Source organism: Ranitomeya imitator, chromosome 1 (genome assembly GCF_032444005.1).
Source record: "Ranitomeya imitator isolate aRanImi1 chromosome 1, aRanImi1.pri, whole genome shotgun sequence".
Taxonomy (NCBI): domain Eukaryota; kingdom Metazoa; phylum Chordata; class Amphibia; order Anura; family Dendrobatidae; genus Ranitomeya; species Ranitomeya imitator.
Window position 1 is genome coordinate 536,501,901 of NC_091282.1, and position 23,166 is coordinate 536,525,066.

Sequence of the window (23,166 nt, forward strand, 5' to 3'; positions counted from 1 at the left end):
GACCGTAGTGATTCCCTTACTTCCAGCCGGATCATTTCCCTCAGATTTGCCGGAGTTACGGACTCTTCTGCTACCTAGGGGAGGACAATATAGGAGATAACTAATATCTGGCCTAAAGTCACTACCACCAACCCGCTCCTGTAGACCTCACCGTCTGCTGTATACAGGGGGCACATAATTTTTTTGAACAAGAGTCAGGTAGAGGGACTCCACAGAGGGCACATTCCTTATGTTTAGACTTCCCCGTACTCTTCTTCCCCTGGAATGATAAAGTATAAAGGGGCCCGCGTCACAGAGTGAACTTTCACGTAGATCACTTACCCGTGCGCCAAAGTACAATACCGGAATCCGAGGGGTCTCTTTAGTCGAAGCTCTGGATCCTTGTTCGGAAGAGCTCTTACGACTGGGCTGGTCGCCTCTATCCTTCTGTTTGGGCTTCTGACGTACCTCGTCTGGCAGCTGCTGCTGCTCACCACCACTCTCCATGACGAAATGCGACCAAAAGCAGGGATCTGACATCTCCACCTGCATAAATACCCCTTGGATCCGGTCAGCAGATGGGCCAGCGCTGTCCCTATTGGCCCAGGATACAGCAGAGGGCAGGAGATCTTGCGGTCAAAAACCGGCACACAGATGCGATGGGCGCCGCCATATTGGAACGACTGCGCATGCGCAGACGTCCGGCGACCCGGAAGCGGCCGCTAACTCCGCCCCCCCACGTCACTGCACCCGGAAATGCTCCAGCACGCGCTGAGAGCTGTGCAGGACGCCGGCGAATGGAGCGCAGCGCTCCGGGAGCTCACCCACACGCCTGAGCCCGGCACCCGCAGCCCCACCATACCGCTGCACCACCAATGGGAATACTTACCTGCGCTGACGCTGATGGAGATGGAGATGCAAACTCGGCTTTGGGAAAATGGCCGCCGCGATCTCTAATGCGCACGCGCGGCTGCCCGCGGCCATTTTCCTGAAGCCCCGTGCAGCAGAGTACTCCATCTGCGCACGCGCGGCCACAGGAAGATGGCCGCCCCCACCGATGCAAGGGATTACAGCGCAGATCGCGCGCTGTGTCTTCACGTGGGCGCAGGGAAGTCGGAACTCTGGACATGCGCACACCACTACGCCACCAACGGAAAGCTGGGGAAGAAAAGAGCGCTGTGAACACGCCCACCTGACCAGACCAGCCTGATTGACAGGCGAAAACGGCGACTTTGGTAATGTATTTCTCAGCATACATGGGGAATCAGGGTACACTACATACACTATAGTAACACACAGCGCAGGCCCTATTTAACAGTATTTATAGCTCAATCTCAAAAAACGGGGTGACAGGTTCCCTTGAAACTTTGAGCACAATACTGCAGCATAGCAACAGACAGACAAGTCTGGATCTGTTTGTGTGTACGATCTGAGGTTTATTACATTCTTTCCTTATAATGGTAGCAGGCCGTAAAAGAGACCCAGTTTGGGAATATTTTAATGAAGCTCCTTCGCCTATCGGTAAGGCAGGCATGCGTGCAAAATGCAAACGATGCAACAAAGAGATGCAAGGCCTGGTGGCGCGAATGAGGCAACATCATGAGAAATGCGGTGATGAAGATGACCAAAGAAACACTTCTGAACAGGCAGGATCTTCAGGTTGGTAAACATTTTTATTGAATCCTATTTCTAAAGACTGAACTGTCATGTGTGAGAAAAATTATATTTCTTATTATTTCTGCATGTTACTGTCATTTGGTACAGTTATGAAGAAAAACAAATATTCCTTTTGGGGCAGGGGCAGTGATGTGTTGTGTACAATAAGCAGAAATTGTATAAACAATAAAATAACAGCATTTACTTTTTTTTGTTTAGGGGAATTCATGGATTCTGGACACTATCCACCTCCAAGATCACCATCATCCTGTTCTACAGTTTCAGAGTTATCCATCCAGGATAGTGCTTCATTAGCAGCAGCATCATCATCAGGCACCCACAACCACATATAACCATCACCCAAAAGGAAGAAAAAAACTTTACCTCCTGGAACCACCATAGATAGGTTTGTGATAAGAACTAGCAGATTAGAAAAAGAGTTGATTGATGAAAAAATTGCCCAGTTTATTTATGCAACGAACTCTTCTTTCCGTCTGACTGAGAACCCACATTTCATTAATATGGTTCAGTCACTGAGACCAGGATACAGTCCCACCCAGCAGAGCTGATGTTGCAGGGAAACTGCTGGATCAAGTGTATGACAGAGAAATGGAGCAATGTGCAACAGCTCTGGAGGGTAAAATTGTTAACCTAAGTATTGATGGGTGGAGTAATGTCCACAATGATCCTATTGTATGTGCTTGTATAACAACAGAAGAAGGTAAAGTCTTCCTTGCACAAACAACTGATACGTCAGGAAATGCACACACAGCAGAATACTTACAAGAAGTGGCAGTAAAAGCTATAACGACATGTGAACAAAAATTCAAATGTCTAGTATGCAGTTTGGTCACTGACAATGCTGCAAACGTATCCAAGATGAGAAGAGATTTAGAAGAGCAGGGAGGGAATACAAAGCTGCTAATAACATATGGTTGCAGTGCTCATTTGCTGCACCTCTTAGCCAAAGACTTAAGTGTTCCAGAAATAAAGGCTAATGTTGTTGAAATTGCTAAATACTTCCGTAATAATCATTTTGCTGCAGCAGCTCTGAAAAGGATGGGTGGAACCAAGCTAACGCTCCCACAAGATGTTAGATGGAACTCTGTGGTGGACTGTTTTGAGCAGTATATCAAAAACTGGCCTATTCTGATGACACTTTGTGAAGAAAATCGACATAAAATAGATGGCACTGTCACGGCCAAAATCCTCAACATTGGGCTTAAGAGAAATGTTGAACATATGCTGAGCTTCCTGAAACCCATCTCTCAAGCTTTAAACAAAATACAGAAAAATAGCTGTTTTATTGCGGATGCTGTTGAAATTTGGAAGGAACTGAGTGAACACTTAAAAACAGAACTACACATGGACAGAATTAAATTACAAGCAGTAAACAAACGAATGGGACAAGCACTGACTCCAGCTCATTTTTTGGCAAATATTGTCAATATCCAATATCAGGGTCAAAACCTAAGTGCTGAGGAAGAGGAGTTAGCTATGACATGGGTATCCAGCAATCATCCATCTTTAATGCCAACTATAATAAACTTCAGAGCTAAGGGGGAACCATTCAAGAAATATATGTTTGCTGAAGATATTTTAAGGAAGGTCACACCAGTAAACTGGTGGAAGTCACTTAAGCGCTTGGATTTAGAGACTGTTCAAGTAATGATTTCACTTTTAACAGCAGTAGCTTCTTCTGCAGGCGTTGAAAGAATATTCTCTTCCTTTGGACTCATTCATTCTAAATTGAGAAATCGGTTGGGACCCAATAAAGCAGGAAAGCTTGTTTTTCTTTTCCAGATTATGAATAGGAACAAAGAAGAAGATGATGATGAAGATGACGACAAGTGAGCTACAGAGGACAGCAGGGACAGTAGTATTTAAGTTTTTCATGTGTCGGCTGGGCTGACAGTCTAAGTTTCTTAAAATATATATATATTTTGTTTAGCCAAATTAGTTAACAAACATGGATGTTTGTTTAAGCAAATAACTTATGCTGTAATGTTGTTATTTTTTCAGTTGAATAAATCTATTTAAATTGTTATTAAGGTCAGGATTATTTTTCTCCTTCCTAAGTACAACAGAACAGTGGTGTCGAAATATGAATGATTAACCCATTAAACTGGGGAGAAAAAAGTAATATAAAAAGTGATTCTAAAAATCTTCATCTACTTGCATGTTAAAGTAGCAAGAACTAGTTTAGGTAGAAACTTTGATTTAAATCATTGATTTAAATCAAGCCTTACTGACTAGTGATTTAAATCGTGATTTAAATCAGTTAGATTTAAATCAAATCCACCCTGGTATATACAATATACAGAAGGAGATGACATACAGCAGGTATACACTATATACAGGGGAGATGACATACAGGTATATTCTATGTACAGGAGGAGATGACATACAGGTATACACTATATACAGGAGATGACATACAGGTGTATACTATATATAAGGGAGATGACAAACATGTATATGCTGAGGGGAAAATGAGAGGCGTGAGGTGAAAATGAGAGGTGTGAGGTGAAAATGAAAAGGTGTGAGTGCAAAATGAGAGGAGTGAGGGAAAATAGTGGAGTGATTGGAAAATGACAGATGTGGGGTGGAAATGACAAAGTGTTAGGGGGGAATGAGGAGGAAAATAAGAGGAGTGAGGGGGAAAATGAGAGATGTGAGGGGGAAAATGAGAGGCATGATGGGAAAATGAGAGAAGTGAGGGGTGCTATAACTAACCACAGATATTTACTATGCCCAGGCAACGCCGGGCTCATCAGCTAGTAATGTAAAAAAACAACATGTACTCACCTTTCCACCGTAGTCCACATAATCCGTGTCCCATGGCGATCTCACGTGTAAGAACAGTCACATCATGAGATGTGACCGCTCTACCTGGCGATACACTGAAAGGAGGGAATCTCTCCCACTGTGCATCACTGTGCTGCCGTGAAAGTTCACCGGAGTTCATCAGCCCCGGTGCTCTCACTTGCGGCACGCTGCGTGAGAACTTTCCTACGCAACGGTGCCGTTAGGCTGGGTTCACACTTTGCGTTTTTTACCGCGGAACCGCCGCAATTTTGATGCTGCGGGTCCGCAGCAGTTTCCATAGCGTTTCCATTTACATGTAAACCCTATGGAAACTGCAAACTGCTGTGCACATGCTGCGGGAAAAACCGTGCAGAAACGCAGCGGTTTAAAACCCGCAGCATGTCACTTCTTTGTGCAGAATCGCTGCGATTCTGCACCCATAGGAATGCATTGAACCGCTTACTTCCCGCATGGGGCTGTGCCCACGTTGCGGGAAGTAAGCGGCTAATGTGCGGTTCCTACCCGGGGTGGAGGAGAGGAGACTCTCCTCCAGGCCCTGTGAACCATATTTGGGGTAAAAAAAGAAATAAAAAATCATGTTATACTCACCTCTCAGCGCTGCACGTGGCCGTCCGGTCAGAGTTGCTGTGCGAACAGGACCTGCGGTGACGTCGCGGTCACATGACCGTGACGTCACGAAGGGTCCTTCTCGCATAGCATCTTTGAAACCGGACCGCCGGGTGTAGCGCTGAGGAGATCCGGACATCAGAGGGTGACTATAACCAATTTTTATTATTTTTAACATTACTATTGATGCTGCATATGCAGCATCAATAGTATAGGCGGAAACCGCGGAACAAACCGCGATAAATCTGCAGGGAGAACCGCAGTGGTTTTGCCCTGCAGATTTATCAAATCCGCTGCGGGAGAACCCGCAGAGGGACGCCGCAAAGTGTGAACATGGCCTAAGGGAGATTACCGGAGCTGATGAACTCCGGTGAACTCTCTCATGGCAGCACAGTGATACACTGCGGGAGAGATTACCTCCCGTCAGTGTATTGCCGGCTGTCTTTGAGAGCAGTCACATCATTGACGTGACTGCTCTCAAAGTGATCAGGATCGTCGTGGGACATTATGGATTTTCTTCTCTGTGGACAGGTGAGGAATATTGTGGTTTATTATTTTATTTTTGTTGCAAGAGATGTTGGCGTCGGTGGTTTAGGCGTTCGGTGAGTATGGTTTAATTAAGATTATTAAAGGAGTCTGTGTCATTATTTCAAATAAAGGACTTTATTCTGGGTGTCTGTTTTTATACAATATCACTAAGGGGTTACTAATGGATGGATGGTTTATACATGCCTCTCCATTACTAACCTGTGGGCTTTATGTCACCTGACAATACAAAGGTGACATCAACCCCACAAATATGAACCCCACTTGCCACCGCAAGTGAGAAGAGTGAGGCTAAGTGCTGAAATTGGCGCATTATATAGAGAGCTGATGTTTTTAGTCTGGGAGGGACCAATATCTATGGCCCCTTACTAGGTTATTAATATCAGCCTGCAGCTGTGTGCCTAGCCTTTGCTGGTTATATGAGGGACTCTATGTCAATTTTTTTCTGGGGTCCTTTTGTAAACTAGCCAGTAAAGGCTAAGCAAACAGTGAGCTGATATTAATAGCATGGGAACCTTTATAGCTATTGGCTCCTTCCCAGTATATTATCAGCCCTCAGCCTTCCCTCTGCTGGTTATTAAAATTATGCGGGAGCCCAAGTAATTTCTTGTTCTGTTAACACTCCTACATAGGCTGGTGACAATGTGTGTGTTAGTGTTGACTTATCAGCTTAGTAAGGAGGGTGTCAGCAGACTCCTTTCCATTACTAAGCTTACAGCTAGGTGTCAATGACAGCTGTTGACACCAAGCTCTACTACTGCATCAGCATGAAAAAGGTGGTGATGAACCAAGAAATTACATCACAAAACTTTTCTTTTTTTAATATCTTTTTGTAGCTCAAAAAAGCATTAATTGCTGTACATAAAAGCACTTTTTTGGCAACATTTTTCCTACCAAGAGATGCAGAAACCTTGCAGGCATTTTTGCAAGCAAATACTCAACGTGCGCACTTAGCCTTATAGTCCCATTTTATGGTAGCTAACTGGGGGGGGGGGGGGTTGGTGGAGCAGGGTCACATGAGGTAGGCGGTAGCAGGAATGGGGCTATGCTGTGGGCTTCGAGTCCTCCATTTGCACATGTGCCGCCTCTGGCAGCCATTTTCCCGAAGCCCACAGAAAGGAAATCAATGGGAAAAAGGACTCCGCTCAGCATCGACACCTTATGAGAGCCCAGGGCACGCAGCCTTGCAGCGCCAGGATCCAGCCTGGGCCTCGCAGCATCGCCCAACTCCTACCGCCGGCCCCATGAAGCAGCGATCCTGCCTCATGTGACAATGCTCCACCGCAGCAGCCACCCATCCCAGTGAGCTGCCTTTGGATTATAAAACACACTCATTTTCCTCCCAAATCTTGGGGAAAAGAAATGTATCTTATAATCCCAAAAATATGGTATATTTAACATGGCCATACAATTCCATCAAATAATGCAATAAGAATTGATCAAAGTATCTTATGTATGCCAAAATCATAAAACTGTTAGTTTGCTAAACAAAAAACCAAGCTCCATTGACTGAAAAATGAAACATTATGGGTCTCAGAAACAGCCAAAATAAATCTGCGAGCCTGAAATGTTTTTACTACATAAAGCAAACAAACAAACAACCCCCCCCCCCCCCAACCAAAAAAAAATAAAATATACAGTTTAATTTTCTGTAATCCACTTAACCTGGAGAGCGATGCTGCATGTAGGGCTGTGAAGTCGGAGTCATGGAGTCTGTGTCCATTTTGGTTGAGATGGTATAAAATGGACTGACTCGGACTCATAAAATATATAATACATTGGGTACAGTAGTACAGTGCAGTATGTGCTGTAAATGTTTTCAAAAGAATTTGGGAGAGCTATGAAATGTCCTATACATGTCAGTTCTGTTCCTGGTCTCGGCGTTTAGAGGAGATGAATCTGTGCTGCACTTTATGTACAGGTTCAGTACTGAGGCAGTGCTGTGGGGTCGGTGTATGTACATGCTCAGTAAAGAGGCAGTGCTGTGGGGTCGGGGTATGTACAGGATCAGTACTGAGGCAGTGCTGTGGGGTCGGTGTATGTACATGCTCAGTAAAGAGGCAGTGCTGTGGGGTCGGTGTATGTACATGCTCAGTAGTGAGGCAGTGCTGTGGGGTCGGGGTATGTACATGCTCAGTAGTGAGGGAGTGCTGTGGGGTCGGGGTATGTACATGCTCAGTAGTGAGGCAGTGCTGTGGGGTCGGTGTATGTACATGCTCAGTAGTGACCAGTGCTGTGGGGTCGGGGTATGTACATGCTCAGTAGTGACCAGTGCTGTGGGGTCGGGGTATGTACATGCTCAGTAGTGACCAGTGCTGTGGGGTCGGGGTATGTACATGCTCAGTAGTGACCAGTGCTGTGGGGTCGGGGTATGTACATGCTCAGTAGTGACTAGTGCTGTGGGGTCAGGGCATGTACATGCTCAGTAGTGAGGCAGTGCTGTGGGGTCGGGGCATGTACAGGCTCAGTAGTGAGGCAGTGCTGTGGGGTCGGGGTATGTACAGGCTCAGTAGTGAGGCAGTGCTGTGGGGTCGGGGCATGTACATGCTCAGTAGTGAGGCAGTGCTGTGGGGTCGGGGCATGTACAGGCTCAGTAGTGAGGCAGTGCTGTGGGGTCGGGGTATGTACATGCTCAGTAGTGAGGCAGTGCTGTGGGTTCGGGGTATGTACAGGTTCAGTAGTGAGGCAGTGCTGTGGGGTCGGGGTATGTGCATGCTCAGTAGTGAGGCAGTGCTGTGGGGTCGGGGCATGTACAGGCTCAGTAGTGAGGCAGTGCTGTGGGGTCGGGGTATGTACAGGCTCAGTAGTGAGGCAGTGCTGTGGGGTCGGGGTATGTACAGGTTCAGTAGTGAGGCAGTGCTGTGGGGTCAGGGTATGTACATGCTCAGTAGTGAGGCAGTGCTGTGGGGTCGGGGTATGTACAGGCTCAGTAGTGAGGCAGTGCTGTGGGGTCGGGGTATGTACAGGTTCAGTAGTGAGGCAGTGCTGTGGGGTCAGGGTATGTACAGGCTCAGTAGTGAGGGAGTGCTGTGGGGTCGGGGTATGTACAGGTTCAGTAGTGAGGCAGTGCTGTGGGGTCGGGGTATGTACATGCTCAGTAGTGACCAGTGCTGTGGGGTCGGGGTATGTACATGCTCAGTAGTGAGGCAGTGCTGTGGGGTCGGGGTATGTACAGGTTCAGTAGTGAGGCAGTGCTGTGGGGTCAGGGTATGTACATGCTCAGTAGTGAGGCAGTGCTGTGGGGTCGGGGCATGTACAGGCTCAGTAGTGAGGCAGTGCTGTGGGGTCGGGGTATGTACAGGCTCAGTAGTGAGGCAGTGCTGTGGGGTCAGGGTATATACATGCTCAGTAGTGAGGCAGTGCTGTGGGGTCGGGGTATGTACATGCTCAGTAGTGAGGCAGTGCTGTGGGGTCGGTGTATGTACAGGCTCAGTAGTGAGGCAGTGCTGTGGGGTCGGGGTATGTACATGCTCAGTAGTGAGGCAGTGCTGTGGGGTCAGGGTATGTACAGGCTCAGTAGTGAGGCAGTGCTGTGGGGTCAGGGTATGTACATGCTCAGTAGTGAAGCAGTGCTGTGGGGTTGGGGTATGCACATGTTCAGTAGTGAGGCAGTGCTGTGGGGTCGGGGTATGTACATGCTCAGTAGTGAGGCAGTGCTGTGGGGTCTGTGTATGTACTGGCTCAGTAGTGAGGCAGTGCTGGGGGGGGGGTTCAGGGTATGTACATGCTCAGAAGTTAGGCAGTGCTGTGGGGTCGGTATATGCACAGGCTCAGTAGTGAGGCAGTGCTGTGGGGTCAGGGTATGTACAGGCTCAGTAGTGAGGCAGTGCTGTGGGGTCGGGGTATGTACATGCTCAGTAGTGAGGCAGTGCTGTGGGGTCAGGGTATCTACATGCTCAGTAGTGAGGCAGTGCTGTGGGGTTGGGGTATGTACATGCTCAGTAGTGACCAGTGCTCTGGGGTTGGGGTATTTACATGATTAATAGTGACCAGTGCTGTGGGGTCGGGTTATGTACATGCTTAGTAGTGAGGCAGTGCTGTGGGGTCGGGGTATGTACATGCTCAGTAGTGAGGCAGTGCTGTGGGGTCAGGGTATGTACATGCTCAGTAGTGAGGCAGTGCTGTGGGGTCAGGGTATGTACATGCTCAGTAGTGAGGCAGTGCTGTGGGGTCAGGGTATGTACATGCTCAGTAGTAAGGCAGTGCTGTGGGGTCGGGGTATGTACATGCTCAGTAGTGAGGCAGTGCTGTGGGGTCGGGGTATGTAGATGCTCAGTAGTGAGGCAGTGCTGTGGGTCGGGGTATGTACAGGCTCAGTAGTGACCAGTGCTGTGGGGTCAGGGTATGTACATGCTCAGTAGTGACCAGTGCTGTGGGGTTAGGGTATGTACATGCTCAGTAGTGAGGCAGTGCTGTGGGGTCAGGGTATGTACATGCTCAGTAGTGAGGCAGTGCTGTGGGGTCAGGGTATGTACATGCTCAGTAGTAAGGCAGTGCTGTGGGGTCGGGGTATGTACATGCTCAGTAGTGAGGCAGTGCTGTGGGGTCGGGGTATGTAGATGCTCAGTAGTGAGGCAGTGCTGTGGGTCGGGGTATGTACAGGCTCAGTAGTGACCAGTGCTGTGGGGTCAGGGTATGTACATGCTCAGTAGTGACCAGTGCTGTGGGGTTAGGGTATGTACATGCTCAGTAGTGACGCAGTGCTGTGGGGTCAGGGTATGTACAGGCTCAGTAGTGACCAGTGCTGTGGGGTCGGGGTATGTACATGATCAATAGTGACCAGTGCTGTGGGGTCGGGTTATGTACATGGTCAGTAGTGACCAGTGCTGTGGGGTCGGGGTATGTACATGCTCAGTAGTGAGGCAGTGCTGTGGGGTCTGTGTATGTACTGGCTCAGTAGTGAGGCAGTGCTGGGGGGGGGGGGGGTTTCAGGGTATGTACATGCTCAGAAGTTAGGCAGTGCTGTGGGGTCAGGGTATGTACGGGTTCAGTAGTGAGGCAGTGCTGTGGGGTCGGGGTATGTACATGGTCAGTAGTGAGGCAGTGCTGTGGGGTTGGGGTATGTACATGCTCAGTAGTGACCAGTGCTCTGGGGTTGGGGTATTTACATGATTAATAGTGACCAGTGCTGTGGGATCGGGTTATGTACATGCTTAGTAGTGAGGCAGTGCTGTGGGGTCGGGGTATGTACATGCTCAGTAGTGAGGCAGTGCTGTGGGGTCAGGGTATGTACATGCTCAGTAGTGAGGCAGTACTGTGGGGTCATGGGTATGTACATGCTCAGTAGTGAGGCAGTGCTGTGGGGTCAGGGTATGTACATGCTCAGTAGTAAGGCAGTGCTGTGGGGTCGGGGTATGTACATGCTCAGTAGTGAGGCAGTGCTGTGGGGTCGGGGTATGTACATGCTCAGTAGTGAGGCAGTGCTGTGGGTCGGGGTATGTACATGCTCAGTAGTGAGGCAGTGCTGTGGGTCGGGGTATGTACAGGCTCAGTAGTGACCAGTGCTGTGGGGTCAGGGTATGTACATGCTCAGTAGTGACCAGTGCTGTGGGGTTAGGGTATGTACATGCTCAGTAGTGACGCAGTGCTGTGGGGTCAGGGTATGTACAGGCTCAGTAGTGACCAGTGCTGTGGGGTCGGGGTATGTACATGATCAATAGTGACCAGTGCTGTGGGGTCGGGTTATGTACATGGTCAGTAGTGACCAGTGCTGTGGGGTCGGGGTATGTACATGATCAATAGTGACCAGTGCTGTGGGGTTGGGGTATGTACATGCTCAGTAGTGACCAGTGCTGTGGGGTCGGGGTATTTACATGATTAATAGTGACCAGTGCTGTGGGGTCGGGTTATGTACATGGTCAGTAGTGAGGCAGTGCTGTGGGGTCGGGGTATGTACATGCTCAGTAGGGAGGCAGTGCTGTGGGGTCGGGGTATGTACATGCTCAGTAGTGACCAGTGCTCTGGGGTTGGGGTATTTACATGATTAATCGTGACCAGTGCTGTGGGGTCGGGTTATGTACATGCTTAGTAGTGAGGCAGTGCTGTGGGGTCGTGAGCATGTACATGCTCAGTAAGGAGGCAGTGCTGTGGGGTTGGGGTATGTACATGCTCAGTAGTGACCAGTGCTCTGGGGTTGGGGTATTTACATGATTAATAGTGACCAGTGCTGTGGGGTCGGGTTATGTACATGCTTAGTAGTGAGGCAGTGCTGTGGGGTCGTGAGCATGTACATGCTCAGTAAGGAGGCAGTGCTGTGGGGTTGGGGTATGTACATGCTCAGTAGTGACCAGTGCTCTGGGGTTGGGGTATTTACATGATTAATAGTGACCAGTGCTGTGGGGTCGGGTTATGTACATGCTTAGTAGTGAGGCAGTGCTGTGGGGTCGTGAGCATGTACATGCTCAGTAAGGAGGCAGTGCTGTGGGGTTGGGGTATGTACATGCTCAGTAGTGACCAGTGCTCTGGGGTTGGGGTATGTACATGCTCAGTAGTGACCAGTGCTCTGGGGTTGGGGTATGTACATGCTCAGTAGTGACCAGTGCTGTGGGGCGGAGTCAGGGGAAATTGAGGAGTTGGAGCTTTGGCTTACAAACTCTGCAGCACTGGATGCCTGATTATTATTACTATTTATTTATTTATTTTTTACACAAAACACGCACTGTAAGAACAAAACCCAAGAACCCATAGCAGAACAGGGTTATTTTTATCAATTCATTGCACTAGGACTTTTTTTTCTAGTACATCACATGGAAAAATTAATGGTGTCATTCAAAACTACACCTTGCATCACAAAAAAACAACAACAAAAAAACAACAAATCAAGTGGTTGGAAATTGAAAAAAAGTTGTTAGAAAAAAAGGGAGGGGAAAAATGGGGAAAAAACCCCCCAAAACATTCAGACATGAAAGCTCTTCAATGACATTTTACGGCATTCTAGGTCTACATAAAAGGCGAGTGGCTTAGTAAACTGTATGCTTTACATATCTCGTAAAAGGTTTTAACTACAGGATGTTATATTGGCTGTTCTGGAAGAATGCCGCCAGGCTCCGGCTATCGGAGAAGGACATCCGGGGAGCTCAGATGGCGGTAACCGTTACAACTACGCAGCCGAGTAAAGTGCTGTCCGGACCTTGTGAAATTCTGGCCTCGAGTCTCCTCCTACCTGCTCTTCCCTCAGTTTCTAGATGTGGAAAGGTTCAATCACTTTTTACAGCACTGCGGGAGATTAGCACTACAGAATAGTCCACAGTCCAGAGACTATAGTAGAGGGAAGGGTGGTGTCCCTACAGAATACAGGCACAGGGTCCAAACTTACAAACTCTTTAAAAGAGTGAACATCACTTTCATTCTTATTTCATAAATCAATAACATATGTGAAAATAACTAACTTTGTAATATACGGTATCTCAGAGAAATCTTCTTTCTCCTACTGGACTGATCTTTCATTTTCAAAATTATCAATTCACAATTAAAGGGCATCTGTCACCAGGGTTTTGCTACTCCATCTGAGAGCAGCATGATGTAGGGGCAGAGGCCCAGATTCCAGTGATATATCACCTACTGGGCTGCTTGATGCAATTTTCATAAAGTCACTATTTTATCTGCTGCAGATCTAGCAGTTCTCTAAATGCTGAGCTCTGTATACCCCACTAACACCACTGATTGGCAGCTTTCTGTGTAAACTGTGCATAGGCAGAAAGTCTGTGGTGGGCTCTGGGTTATACAGAGTTCATGAATATAGAGGACTACATGGTAGCAGCTTTACTAGTCCAGTAGTGGTAATCTCCTGTTGATATAAATGATTTTATCAAAACTATAGCAGTTAGCGCAGAAAGTGGCATACTGCTGGAATCAGGTATTCTGCTCCTACATTATGCAACTCACAGATTACACAGCTAAAGTCTGGTGAAAGACTCTCTTTAAAATCTGTCTGCGGTGAATGCAGACTTTCACAATACTGAGATGAGAGGGCAGTTGGTACATACAAAGGTTTATGGACAGTTGTAACGGTCGGTTCAGGTAGATTACAGCAGAATGTCTGTCTTCCTAAAGCTTCTCCCTGCTTCTCATAGGAACTTATCGGCATCAACTGTCAACTCCTATCTCAATGTGAAAGTTTGTCTTAACTGAATACAGATTTTATCCATGAATTGAGAGGGAAAGATCAGTTGAGAAGAAAGAAGCAAATTTCTCTTAGAAGATATATTACAATATTTGCTTATTTTTGATGGACACTCTATAAGCATTGCTAAGGTATCCCTCCACTATAGGATAGTTTGATAACTTGCTGATCAGTGTGAGGCAGATTGCTAGACCACCCATGACCATGAAACCTTGGCTCTGCAAAGCAGCATCTAAATGAAGCAGCTGTCAAGCCTGCGCACCAACGCTCTATTCATTTTCTAGGAGACTACGAGATAGCAAAGTAGAGCATTCTGCCATCTCCAGGATTTCTATAGAGTATGGATAGAGCAAGCATGCTTCACTGACCCTTTATGTAAATCAGCAAGTATCCCAGCAGTCTGCCACGGAACAACAAGTTATCATCTATCCAACAGAAAGGCGATAGCCTTAGTCGGGTGTCCCAAATTAGGCTTACATGTCCAGTAATTATCAGTCACTGACCCACGCCACACACCCGCTCATACACGCTGTCACCACTCACCGAACACATGGGCAATGAGTCCCGGAAATATTACTACTACTGTCTGCCAATCATAAGGCTCACACAGTTTAAGGCTATGGATTCTTTAGAACATGCAAGGTTCAACTTTTTGAAGTTTTATGCTTTAATACCAAAAGGTACAGTGCTTACAATAAGAAAAAGGTATAAAAATAGGGTAATAAAAAGACTTACAAATATGCAAAACAGTTATAAAAATAAACAGGAGAAAGCTTACAGAAATACCTAACTTTGTAGTCGAATATGGAATGAATCAGCTTGGCTGCCCTCAATCTGTGAACAACTTTGTATGCGTACAAGCCTATTTTATAGAGTTAACTTGGAGGTCAGATTTCTAGAACAGCCTCTCAGGTCAATATTATAATTGCTTGTTTTTGATTGGACCTTGGCCGTTCCCCCAATGAATATATTATTTTCCTCTGAACACTCTTCGCCTAAAGTTTCTCATAGATAGATAGTGTCAGGCTGTAATTGACATCTCTCTTCAAAAGAGCTAGAAGGTGTGAAATGTTTCCCTTTCCTGGTTCCCAGCAAGGCCTCCTGGCGAGATTGGAGACAGTAGACTGCTTTCTCAAGATAGCATATACTGTGACCCCCTGTGAGACCTGCAGTCTCCGGACAGATGTTAAATTATTGCTAGTCACACATGTACCTATACATATTTCACTATTTCCCCAAAAAATTTGGGAGGAAAACGGGGGGTGCGTCTTAGTCCGAACGCAGGCTTACCGGGGGCGGCAGAGGTGTGGCGATGCTAAGGCTCAGTGTTGACAGTAGGCAGTGCGGAGTGCAGCACTGGTTTCCCCGCAGCCATCTTCCTGAAACTGTGGGCAGCTGGAGGTGGCGCGTGTGCAGACTGAGATCTCGGCGGCCATTTTCCTGAAGCCGAGGGTCACCGAGATCTCAATCTGAGCACATGCAGCCTCAGGAAGATGGCTGCCGATAAACCGGTGATGCACTCTGTTCTACTCACTGTGGACACTGGGCCGCGGCCTCGCCACATTTCTGCATCCGGCATTTTGAGGAAGGGACCCTGCTCCATACCCTGCCTCAATGCCGACAATGGACCCGCAGCATCGCACCCCGGGACTGTAGCATTGCCCTACTTCTGCTGCCGCCAGCTTCCTGAGGAAGGGACCATGCCTCCTGTGACCCCGCTGTATCACGGCAGGCACTCCGGTAAGATACCTTAAATTCGGACAATAAGACGGACCCCATCTTATAAAAAAAATATTCTGCTATTTTCCACCCTAAAATTTAGGGTGCGTCTTATGGTCCGGTACGTCTTAGTAACTGCTTTAATATGGATCCGTTTTTTTAACATTGAAGTCCATGGAAAACTGATCCGTCAAATAGACAACTGTTTTTATTTCAGTTTCTTGCTCACAAAATCAGTTTCAAACGGAACAAAACTATTGACTTTTTAACAGATCAGTTTTCCATAGACTTCAATGTAAAAAAAAAAAAAAAGGATGCAGATGAAATAAAAAAAAAATTCTAGCTGGACAAAAAAGTTGTGTCTGCACAAATTTTTTTGTCAACATATTACTTTTTTTTTTTTTGGAGTTCTATGATGCATACCTGTGCCAGTTATAACTGTAACAAAATCTTCTACTCCTTTGCCTTGACCAAACTTCCTCTCAGCTAGTGCGGCACAATTTCCATCGTTATCCACCCATACTGGCAGGTGAAGGGTGTCCGACAGAGGAGTTCGCAGGTCAACCGAGCTCCACTCTTGAATCAACTTTGTAGAATGAAGCACCACACCGTCATGTGGGTTTACACGTCCGCCAGTGGAGATTCCTAAGGGTGATGATAAAGTACTTGTTATATTATTCAGGTTATCATTAATATATTCAGACAATGTTATGTATCTATCTGGGAAATACATACCCACACCAAGTATCCTGCAGTTCAGACTGACCGCTTCCGATGCAGCTTCCACGCACATCTTCAGAATCAACTCAATTCTATCCTCATAAGTTTTAGGATTGGGTTGGGCATACTTCTTTATGATTTCCCCCTAAGGTGAAAAAAAGTTGATCAGGTATGAATGTTTTTCTTAAAAAAATAAAATAAACCAATAAACCTAAAACTAAAAGACATGAAACAGACACGAAACATGACAAGAGAAGGGAAGTAGTTTGCGTATATTCATGAACTGATTTTTCACATGCATTTTGAAGCTGATCTGCATCAAAATCCCCTTTATATACGCTGCCTATCGTTTTCAACAGAAAATCCATATTGCGGTTCACAGATACTTTTTTCCTCGTATTTTCTGAAATGCCATCTCACTGATGCAAATTCATCGAGCTTGCTGATTTTGAAGTAGCAAATTCTCCCTCTAGCATATCATTACATTTATCAAATGGCCACTTTTGTAGGTCTTCTAAGAATTAAAACAGGTGATCCATCTACTTTCAAGCCAAAACTAATAAAAACTAACTCTACAAAAATTATGAACAACAACTAAAGTTGCACTCTAGCGCTATAACATGAATTGCATTACTGCACCAGAAAATATGTAAAATTGAGAATACTTTGTGCATAAATTGGCCAATTCATGTGCACCTGGTAGCTATGATAAGGCGATTCTCGGTGCTGGCAACCTGCCTGTGGGAATCTCTGACAGAGCACTCCACCCATCAGTCTTAGGCATTTTTAATTGCAGGAGGATCCTACTTTCCCATATAAATGTAAACTTCAGCCTAAGAGAGAATTCACATTAGATAGGTTCCCAGCAACGAGAATCGCCTTATCATGGTTGCCGGGTACACATGAATTGGCCAATTTATGCACCAAGTAGTCTCAATTCTACTTATTACCTAGAGCAGTAATGCAATTCAAATGTCATATTTTATGTTTGTATACTATAGTGCTACAGAGTGCTACTTTATTTGTTGGTTATACAAGGAGATGGCTACTCTTAGTAAGCACCTGTACACATCTGATTTTTGCTTGGAAGTGATGGTCAGTCTTTTGATATTTGTCTACAAAAATTATGTTCACAACTGGGGGGAGTGACACGTGACAAACTCTTGTTAAATTCTGGGATGACACCAGTGTAAGCAGTCTAAAGAATTATATAGGCCCATAATTTACATCCACAGGCTTCCGATTTTACACAAAAGGTTCCTTGACAAAAATCATTGCACGCTCTGATGCAAGCGGTATCAAGAAAGTGTTCAGTGGGCAGCATGGAGGCTCAGTGGATAGCACAGCAACCTTGCAGCGCTGGAGTCCTGGGTTCAAATCCCACCAAGGACAACATCTGCAAAGAGTTTATATGTTCTCTCCGTGTTTACGTGGGTTTCCTGCGGGCACTCCGGTTTCCTCCCACATTCCAAAGACATACTGATAGGGAATTTAGATTGTGAGCCCCATTGGGGACAGCGATAATGTCTGTAAAGCGCTGCAGAATATGTTAGCGCTATATAAAAATAGCATTGTTTCTATATTATAGACTCATTGTGCCCTGTGTAGGATCCTAACCCCATCTCTGAAGACATGCGTACTACCTGTAGATTTATCTATAAATGGAAACATTCTTGGAGTATAATGATCTCAGACTGTCCCCACCTGGACATTTGGAGTGCTACTGTGCATGATATACATGGATCCATACTTTCATGACAATTATGTACCTTCATGCTGACAATCGCTATCCTAAGATTTGTTCCTCCTAGATCAACAGCCAAAGCACTCAGCGTTTCCAAAATGTGGTCAATATCTTGAGAGATACTTTCTTTAACTGGAGGAAAGCAAAACTTTTTCTGAAGAGGTTCTGACAAGCTGATTGATTTGAGAAACTTTACAATTCTTGGAACAGAATTGCCATCTCCGTATATTTTTGAGCTGTAAAGGAGGGAAAAAAAAGAAATAGTTTTCTGTGGCAAAACTTTGTTAACACACAAAAGGTGACAGTATAAGTACAACAGTGAGAATTGCTGTCATAAGCAGCAGGAGAGGACAAATAGTAATATGCTTGATATCCCATATTAATATGGACATAATCACAGCCATAAACAAAAAAAAAAACAATATTAACATAGGTACAATGAGAGTTTAGGGGCAGAGTGTAGTCTTCAGATTCTATATACTGTATTGCATTCTTTAATGTTACATAGGACTTCTGGAAAGTCTTTGCTTTGAATGTTCAAATTGAAATTTTCACTGTTCAAAAATGATTATTTTGACATTGATTTGGTGTAAGAAGAAAATAGTGCTATAGTACTGCTGTACTAGAACGTGGCAAAACGCGTATCGGGGCAGAGTGGCGAAACGTGTGTCGGGGCAGAGTGGCAAAACGCATGTCGGGGCAGAGTGGCGAAACGCGTGTCGGGGCAGGCTTCATTCTAGCAAGATAGAAATATGAAAGGCATCTGGTTTGGGTTTGCCTTTTTATCTAGGCCATAATTCAATAAGTTTTATTACAGGTCACTCGAATATATACTATACTTCATACAGGGTGGTATCACACTTACCATGGATAACGTTTTCCAAATTGGAGCTGAAGAGCGTGAATTATTTTATTCTCTGTGTCAGCATCACGAACATGAAGCACATTTTCACCTGAAAATAACATTAAAGAGGATGTGATAAAATCTGTAAGAAGCATTTAGAAGAACATGTCTAGCACCAATGACTCCGGCCACCTGGACTGCAATGAAAGGTGAAGTAATCTGAAAAAATGGTTGTAAGCTGCTAATCGGGCCGCCAGGTTCAGCATAATTAAGTTGTAAAACCACCGCTGTACATAACCGGGGATAAGCCTTTGACCTTAAGCTCTCTATTTCTTCATTGTGCATGGGGGGGGGGGGGGGTGAGGTGACAACCACCTGGGTGTGCACACTATCTTTTTTCAGAAAGATTTAAATTAGTGCTATGCTGGATCCCCTTTCTTTCCAAGTTGATTTGAGACCTGCATGAACATGAGAAAGGTGAGCCACTAGAGTTAGGATCCATCCATGAGGTCACCTTGCCATTGGTGGACGCCTTATACAGTTTTTGATCAAAAACTGTGTAACTTCCTGACATTTTTGTGTGTAATGAGAGTGGAATTAATGTAATAATTAATCTCACAGTGTGCAACTTCATAGCCATAAGCATACCAAATAAGCCAGTCTTAAGAGGCTTGAGACTCTGGCACAAAATATATAAAATATGAATGTGTAGGTGGTAGGCTTAAGAGGCCATGATTTTTAGGAAACAAAGAGGGGTGGACATTTTGCAAATCTCTAATTCTTTTTAAAGGAATTCCTCATATCCTCACCAGTTTCTCTTCCAGTCTGCCTTGTTCCCAAATTGATGACTGGTGTTCCGAAAGCTCCCGCCTCGCGCACCCCGCAGCTGCTGTTCCCAATCATACATCCTGCATGCGCAACTAACTGGATGAACTGTTCAAATGGGACATGCTTCACTGCTCTGAAGTTAGGATGGTGCTCCACACCTTTCTTCCTCATCACTCGCACCATTTCTTTGCTTCCTGTAACAAGCACAATTTCATTACGCATTATGTCACCCATGGAAGAACTTAACATTTTCGGAAAACAGGTCAATACAACCCCAAAAGATCACGAAGCCTTTGCCACAAACTTACCCGCATCGATGTTTGGGAATAGAACCAAGGTTTTCTTATTGAATGAAATAAGAGCATCTAAGGTGAACTCATACATTTTCACCGAATGTTTAATATCTGTAGTAACCGGGTGCTGCAGAGCTACAATATATTCCCAAGGTTTCACATCGTCACCTGTGAAGAACACACATAAAAAAAAAAGTACTCTCGAATGTTCTTGTAAAAGTTATATACACACACATTGATGAATAGAATTATTTTCTACTTTTATCTTGCTCCTTTCCATATCCTTGTGCATTCAAAAGAAAGCCGTCCTACATACTTTTCAGTTATGGGACCATACTATTTTAGTGAGAAGTGTGGGAGAATATATAAGCCAAATTTACAGTTCCAATTCTGAGATCATATATACGTTTTTAGCCAGATTTTGCTTTGACTTTCTTATCCATTTCAGACAGGCAGAAGAGTCAGTCTTTCCTTTATACTTTTGGATTCACTTTTGGCTTTGGGTCAAGACTTGCATAAGCGGCGAGTCCAGCCTAAGGTCACATTCACACATCCACGTGTCATGGTCCGAATATGGACTGTGAATCACGGACCAGCTACGGGTCTCCTGACCCCAACTATGCCTATGAGGTTCTCAAGTTAGGGTAAGGAGACCCATGCCAGTCAGTACCTTCCGTACTCTGTGACACACAGATGTGTGAATATGGCTTATGTAACAAATTCCGTTTTCTGAATTTGTTTTTTGACAATATGTAAATTCAGCCTTTTCACCATTCCCTGGTGCCAGGCTGCACGTCATCAGTGCAGCACATCTGTGCACAGTAAGCCCTCAATCAAAATCTTACAGCAGACGGAGCGGTGCTGTAAGTGGTGACTGCAGCCACTCTGTGCACACCCCCCGTGACAAAGCCGTCAACTCCCGATGGGAAAGGAGTTCATTTTCTCATGGTAGCGAAACTTTCACTAAGGCAGCCAAGCAGTATTGGAATGCTCTTTACCTGCAAGTAAATATCATTTTCCCAGGTGCCCATTAAAGTAGTTAGATATCCAAAAAGAAACATGCTCTGTTGCACATACCGAGCCATGATTTGATTACACCCATGTAGTCCTTGTTTTTCAGATTTAGCAGCTTGTCATAAGAGGGACAACCAGCCAGAAGGATGCGGTCATGGTCCTCACACATGGCAATGAGGTGCTGTTCTGCGCTCCGGGTGCAGCAAACATGGTAGTGAGACAGTTTAGTGATGGCATGTCTGATTGAGTCATCAATCGTTCCACTCACTTCCCCTCCTTCTATGTGAAGGATTCTTATGTTCATTAGTGCCGCACTTGTAGCCAAAGCCAATGCATCAAATCTGTCTCCATGGACTATAATGATGTCGGGTTTTAACCGGTTTAGAACATCTGGCAATTTTACTAATGCAAGTCCCACTGATTCCACCATGGCCGCTTCATCCTCTCCTCTCACAATTGTATGTAATCTTGCTTGAATGTCAAAGTCATCTTGTTCAATCATACGATATGTATTACTAAATAAAGAAGTTGACAGGACAAAAACCAAGTTACCTTCACATCCGGCAGAAAAAGAAATGTTACTGGCTACAAGCAAAATACAAATCAATACACTTTTAATAATAGAGCTATATAAGGGCTCCCTCACAAAAACATTTTTTTACATTCTCAACGATAAATTTTAAGCATTTTTTATACAATTTTTATTTTTTCATTTTACTAGTATTTTTGATAACTTGTATCCTTTTTCTGTAGTTCTTTAAATCCTGCAGAGAAGGCTATGGAAAAAAATTCCATACCCACAAAATACTACGTTGCCTAAAAAAAAACTCCAAAATGTTTCAGACCAATATGCATTGTTTTTTTTATTATAATTTAAAGGGAACCTGTCACCCCGTTTTTTGAGATTGAGCTATAAATACTGTTAAATAGGGCCTGCGCTGTGTGTTCCTATAGTGTATGTAGTGTACCCCGATTCCCTATGTATGCTGAGAAATAACTTACCAAAGTCGCCGTTTTCACCTGTCAATCAGGCTGGTCAGGTCGGGAGGGCGTGGTGACATCGCTGGTTCTTCCTCAGCTTTACGTTGGTGGCGTAGTGGCGTAGTGGTGAAGACACAGCGCGCGATCTGCGCTGTCATCCCTTTCGTCGGTGGGGGCGGCCATCTTCCTGGGGCCGCGCGTGCGCAGATCGAGTGCTCTGCTGCACGGGGCTTCAGGAAAATGGCCGCGGGATGCCGCGCGTGCGCATTAGAGATCGCGGCGGCCATTTTCCCAAAGCCGAGTTTGCATCTCGGCTTTGGGAAAATGGCCGCCGCGATCTCTAATGCGCACGCGCGGCATCCCGCGGCCATTTTCCTGAAGCCCCGTGCAGCAGAGCACTCGATCTGCGCACGCGCGGCCCCAGGAAGATGGCCGCCCCCACCGATGCAAGGGATTACAGCGCAGATCGCGCGCTGCTTGTTCACCACTACGCCACCAACGTAAAGCTGAGGAAGAACCACCGATGTCACCACGCCCTCCCGACCTGACCAGCCTGATTGACAGGCGAAAACGGCGACTTTGGTAAGTTATTTCTCAGCATACATGGGGAATCGGGGTACACTACATACACTATAGGAACACACAGCGCAGGCCCTATTTAACAGTATTTATAGCTCAATCTCAAAAAACGGGGTGACAGGTTCCCTTTAATATAGTTTTTTTTTCCTTATATACCTCTGTTAACCATCAATAATGTGTTACATTTGGTGCTTTACATTTCTGCGGTTTCCAACGCTGATCCGGTCCTCATGTATCACATGACTGTAGTTCTTCCTTGACGGCTCACACTTAAGACCATTAGCTTTTTTCTTACTAGGGTAGGTGAACACGGTCAGTAATTGCTGCGGGTTGGACGCTGTGTACTTGCGCAACGTCCAGATGTTACAGTATAGTGGATGAGATTTCAAGAAATCCCATCTCCACTATGCGTACACGGGCGGCTTCCCCGCAGAGACGGACATGCGGCACATCTTTCCAGACTGCAGCATGTCAATTTATCTTGCGGAGACGCTCAGTCTCCGCAAGATAAATATCACCCGTACAATGTATTGGGTGCAGAGATTCTGCACGGTTCAGTGATCACATGCAGAATCACCTGCGTTCAATGGCCGGCAGCGATTTGGATGCAGCGGACATGTGCTCTGTCCAAAGCGCTGCCAATTACTGACCGTGTGCACATAACCTTATAAGTCTATGAGAGTCTCATTCTAAGTCACAGGCTTCC

The 23,166-nt window shown here is 45.6% G+C and overlaps 1 protein-coding gene across 2 annotated transcripts in view; it reads right to left on the minus strand.

Annotated features, from left to right (window-relative positions):
* Window positions 1-23,166, minus strand: part of GNE (glucosamine (UDP-N-acetyl)-2-epimerase/N-acetylmannosamine kinase) — a 148,292-nt gene that overhangs the window by 17,299 nt on the left and 107,827 nt on the right. For both annotated transcript variants that reach the window (XM_069767657.1, XM_069767658.1), the window contains exons 3-9: window positions 20,964-21,415; window positions 19,902-20,054; window positions 19,575-19,787; window positions 18,787-18,874; window positions 17,947-18,157; window positions 16,193-16,322; window positions 15,881-16,102 (exon numbers count right to left, since the gene is read on the minus strand). In XM_069767657.1, the coding sequence (XP_069623758.1) occupies window positions 15,881-16,102; window positions 16,193-16,322; window positions 17,947-18,157; window positions 18,787-18,874; window positions 19,575-19,787; window positions 19,902-20,054; window positions 20,964-21,415 (1,469 nt within the window). The remainder of the gene's footprint in view (window positions 1-15,880; window positions 16,103-16,192; window positions 16,323-17,946; window positions 18,158-18,786; window positions 18,875-19,574; window positions 19,788-19,901; window positions 20,055-20,963; window positions 21,416-23,166) is intronic.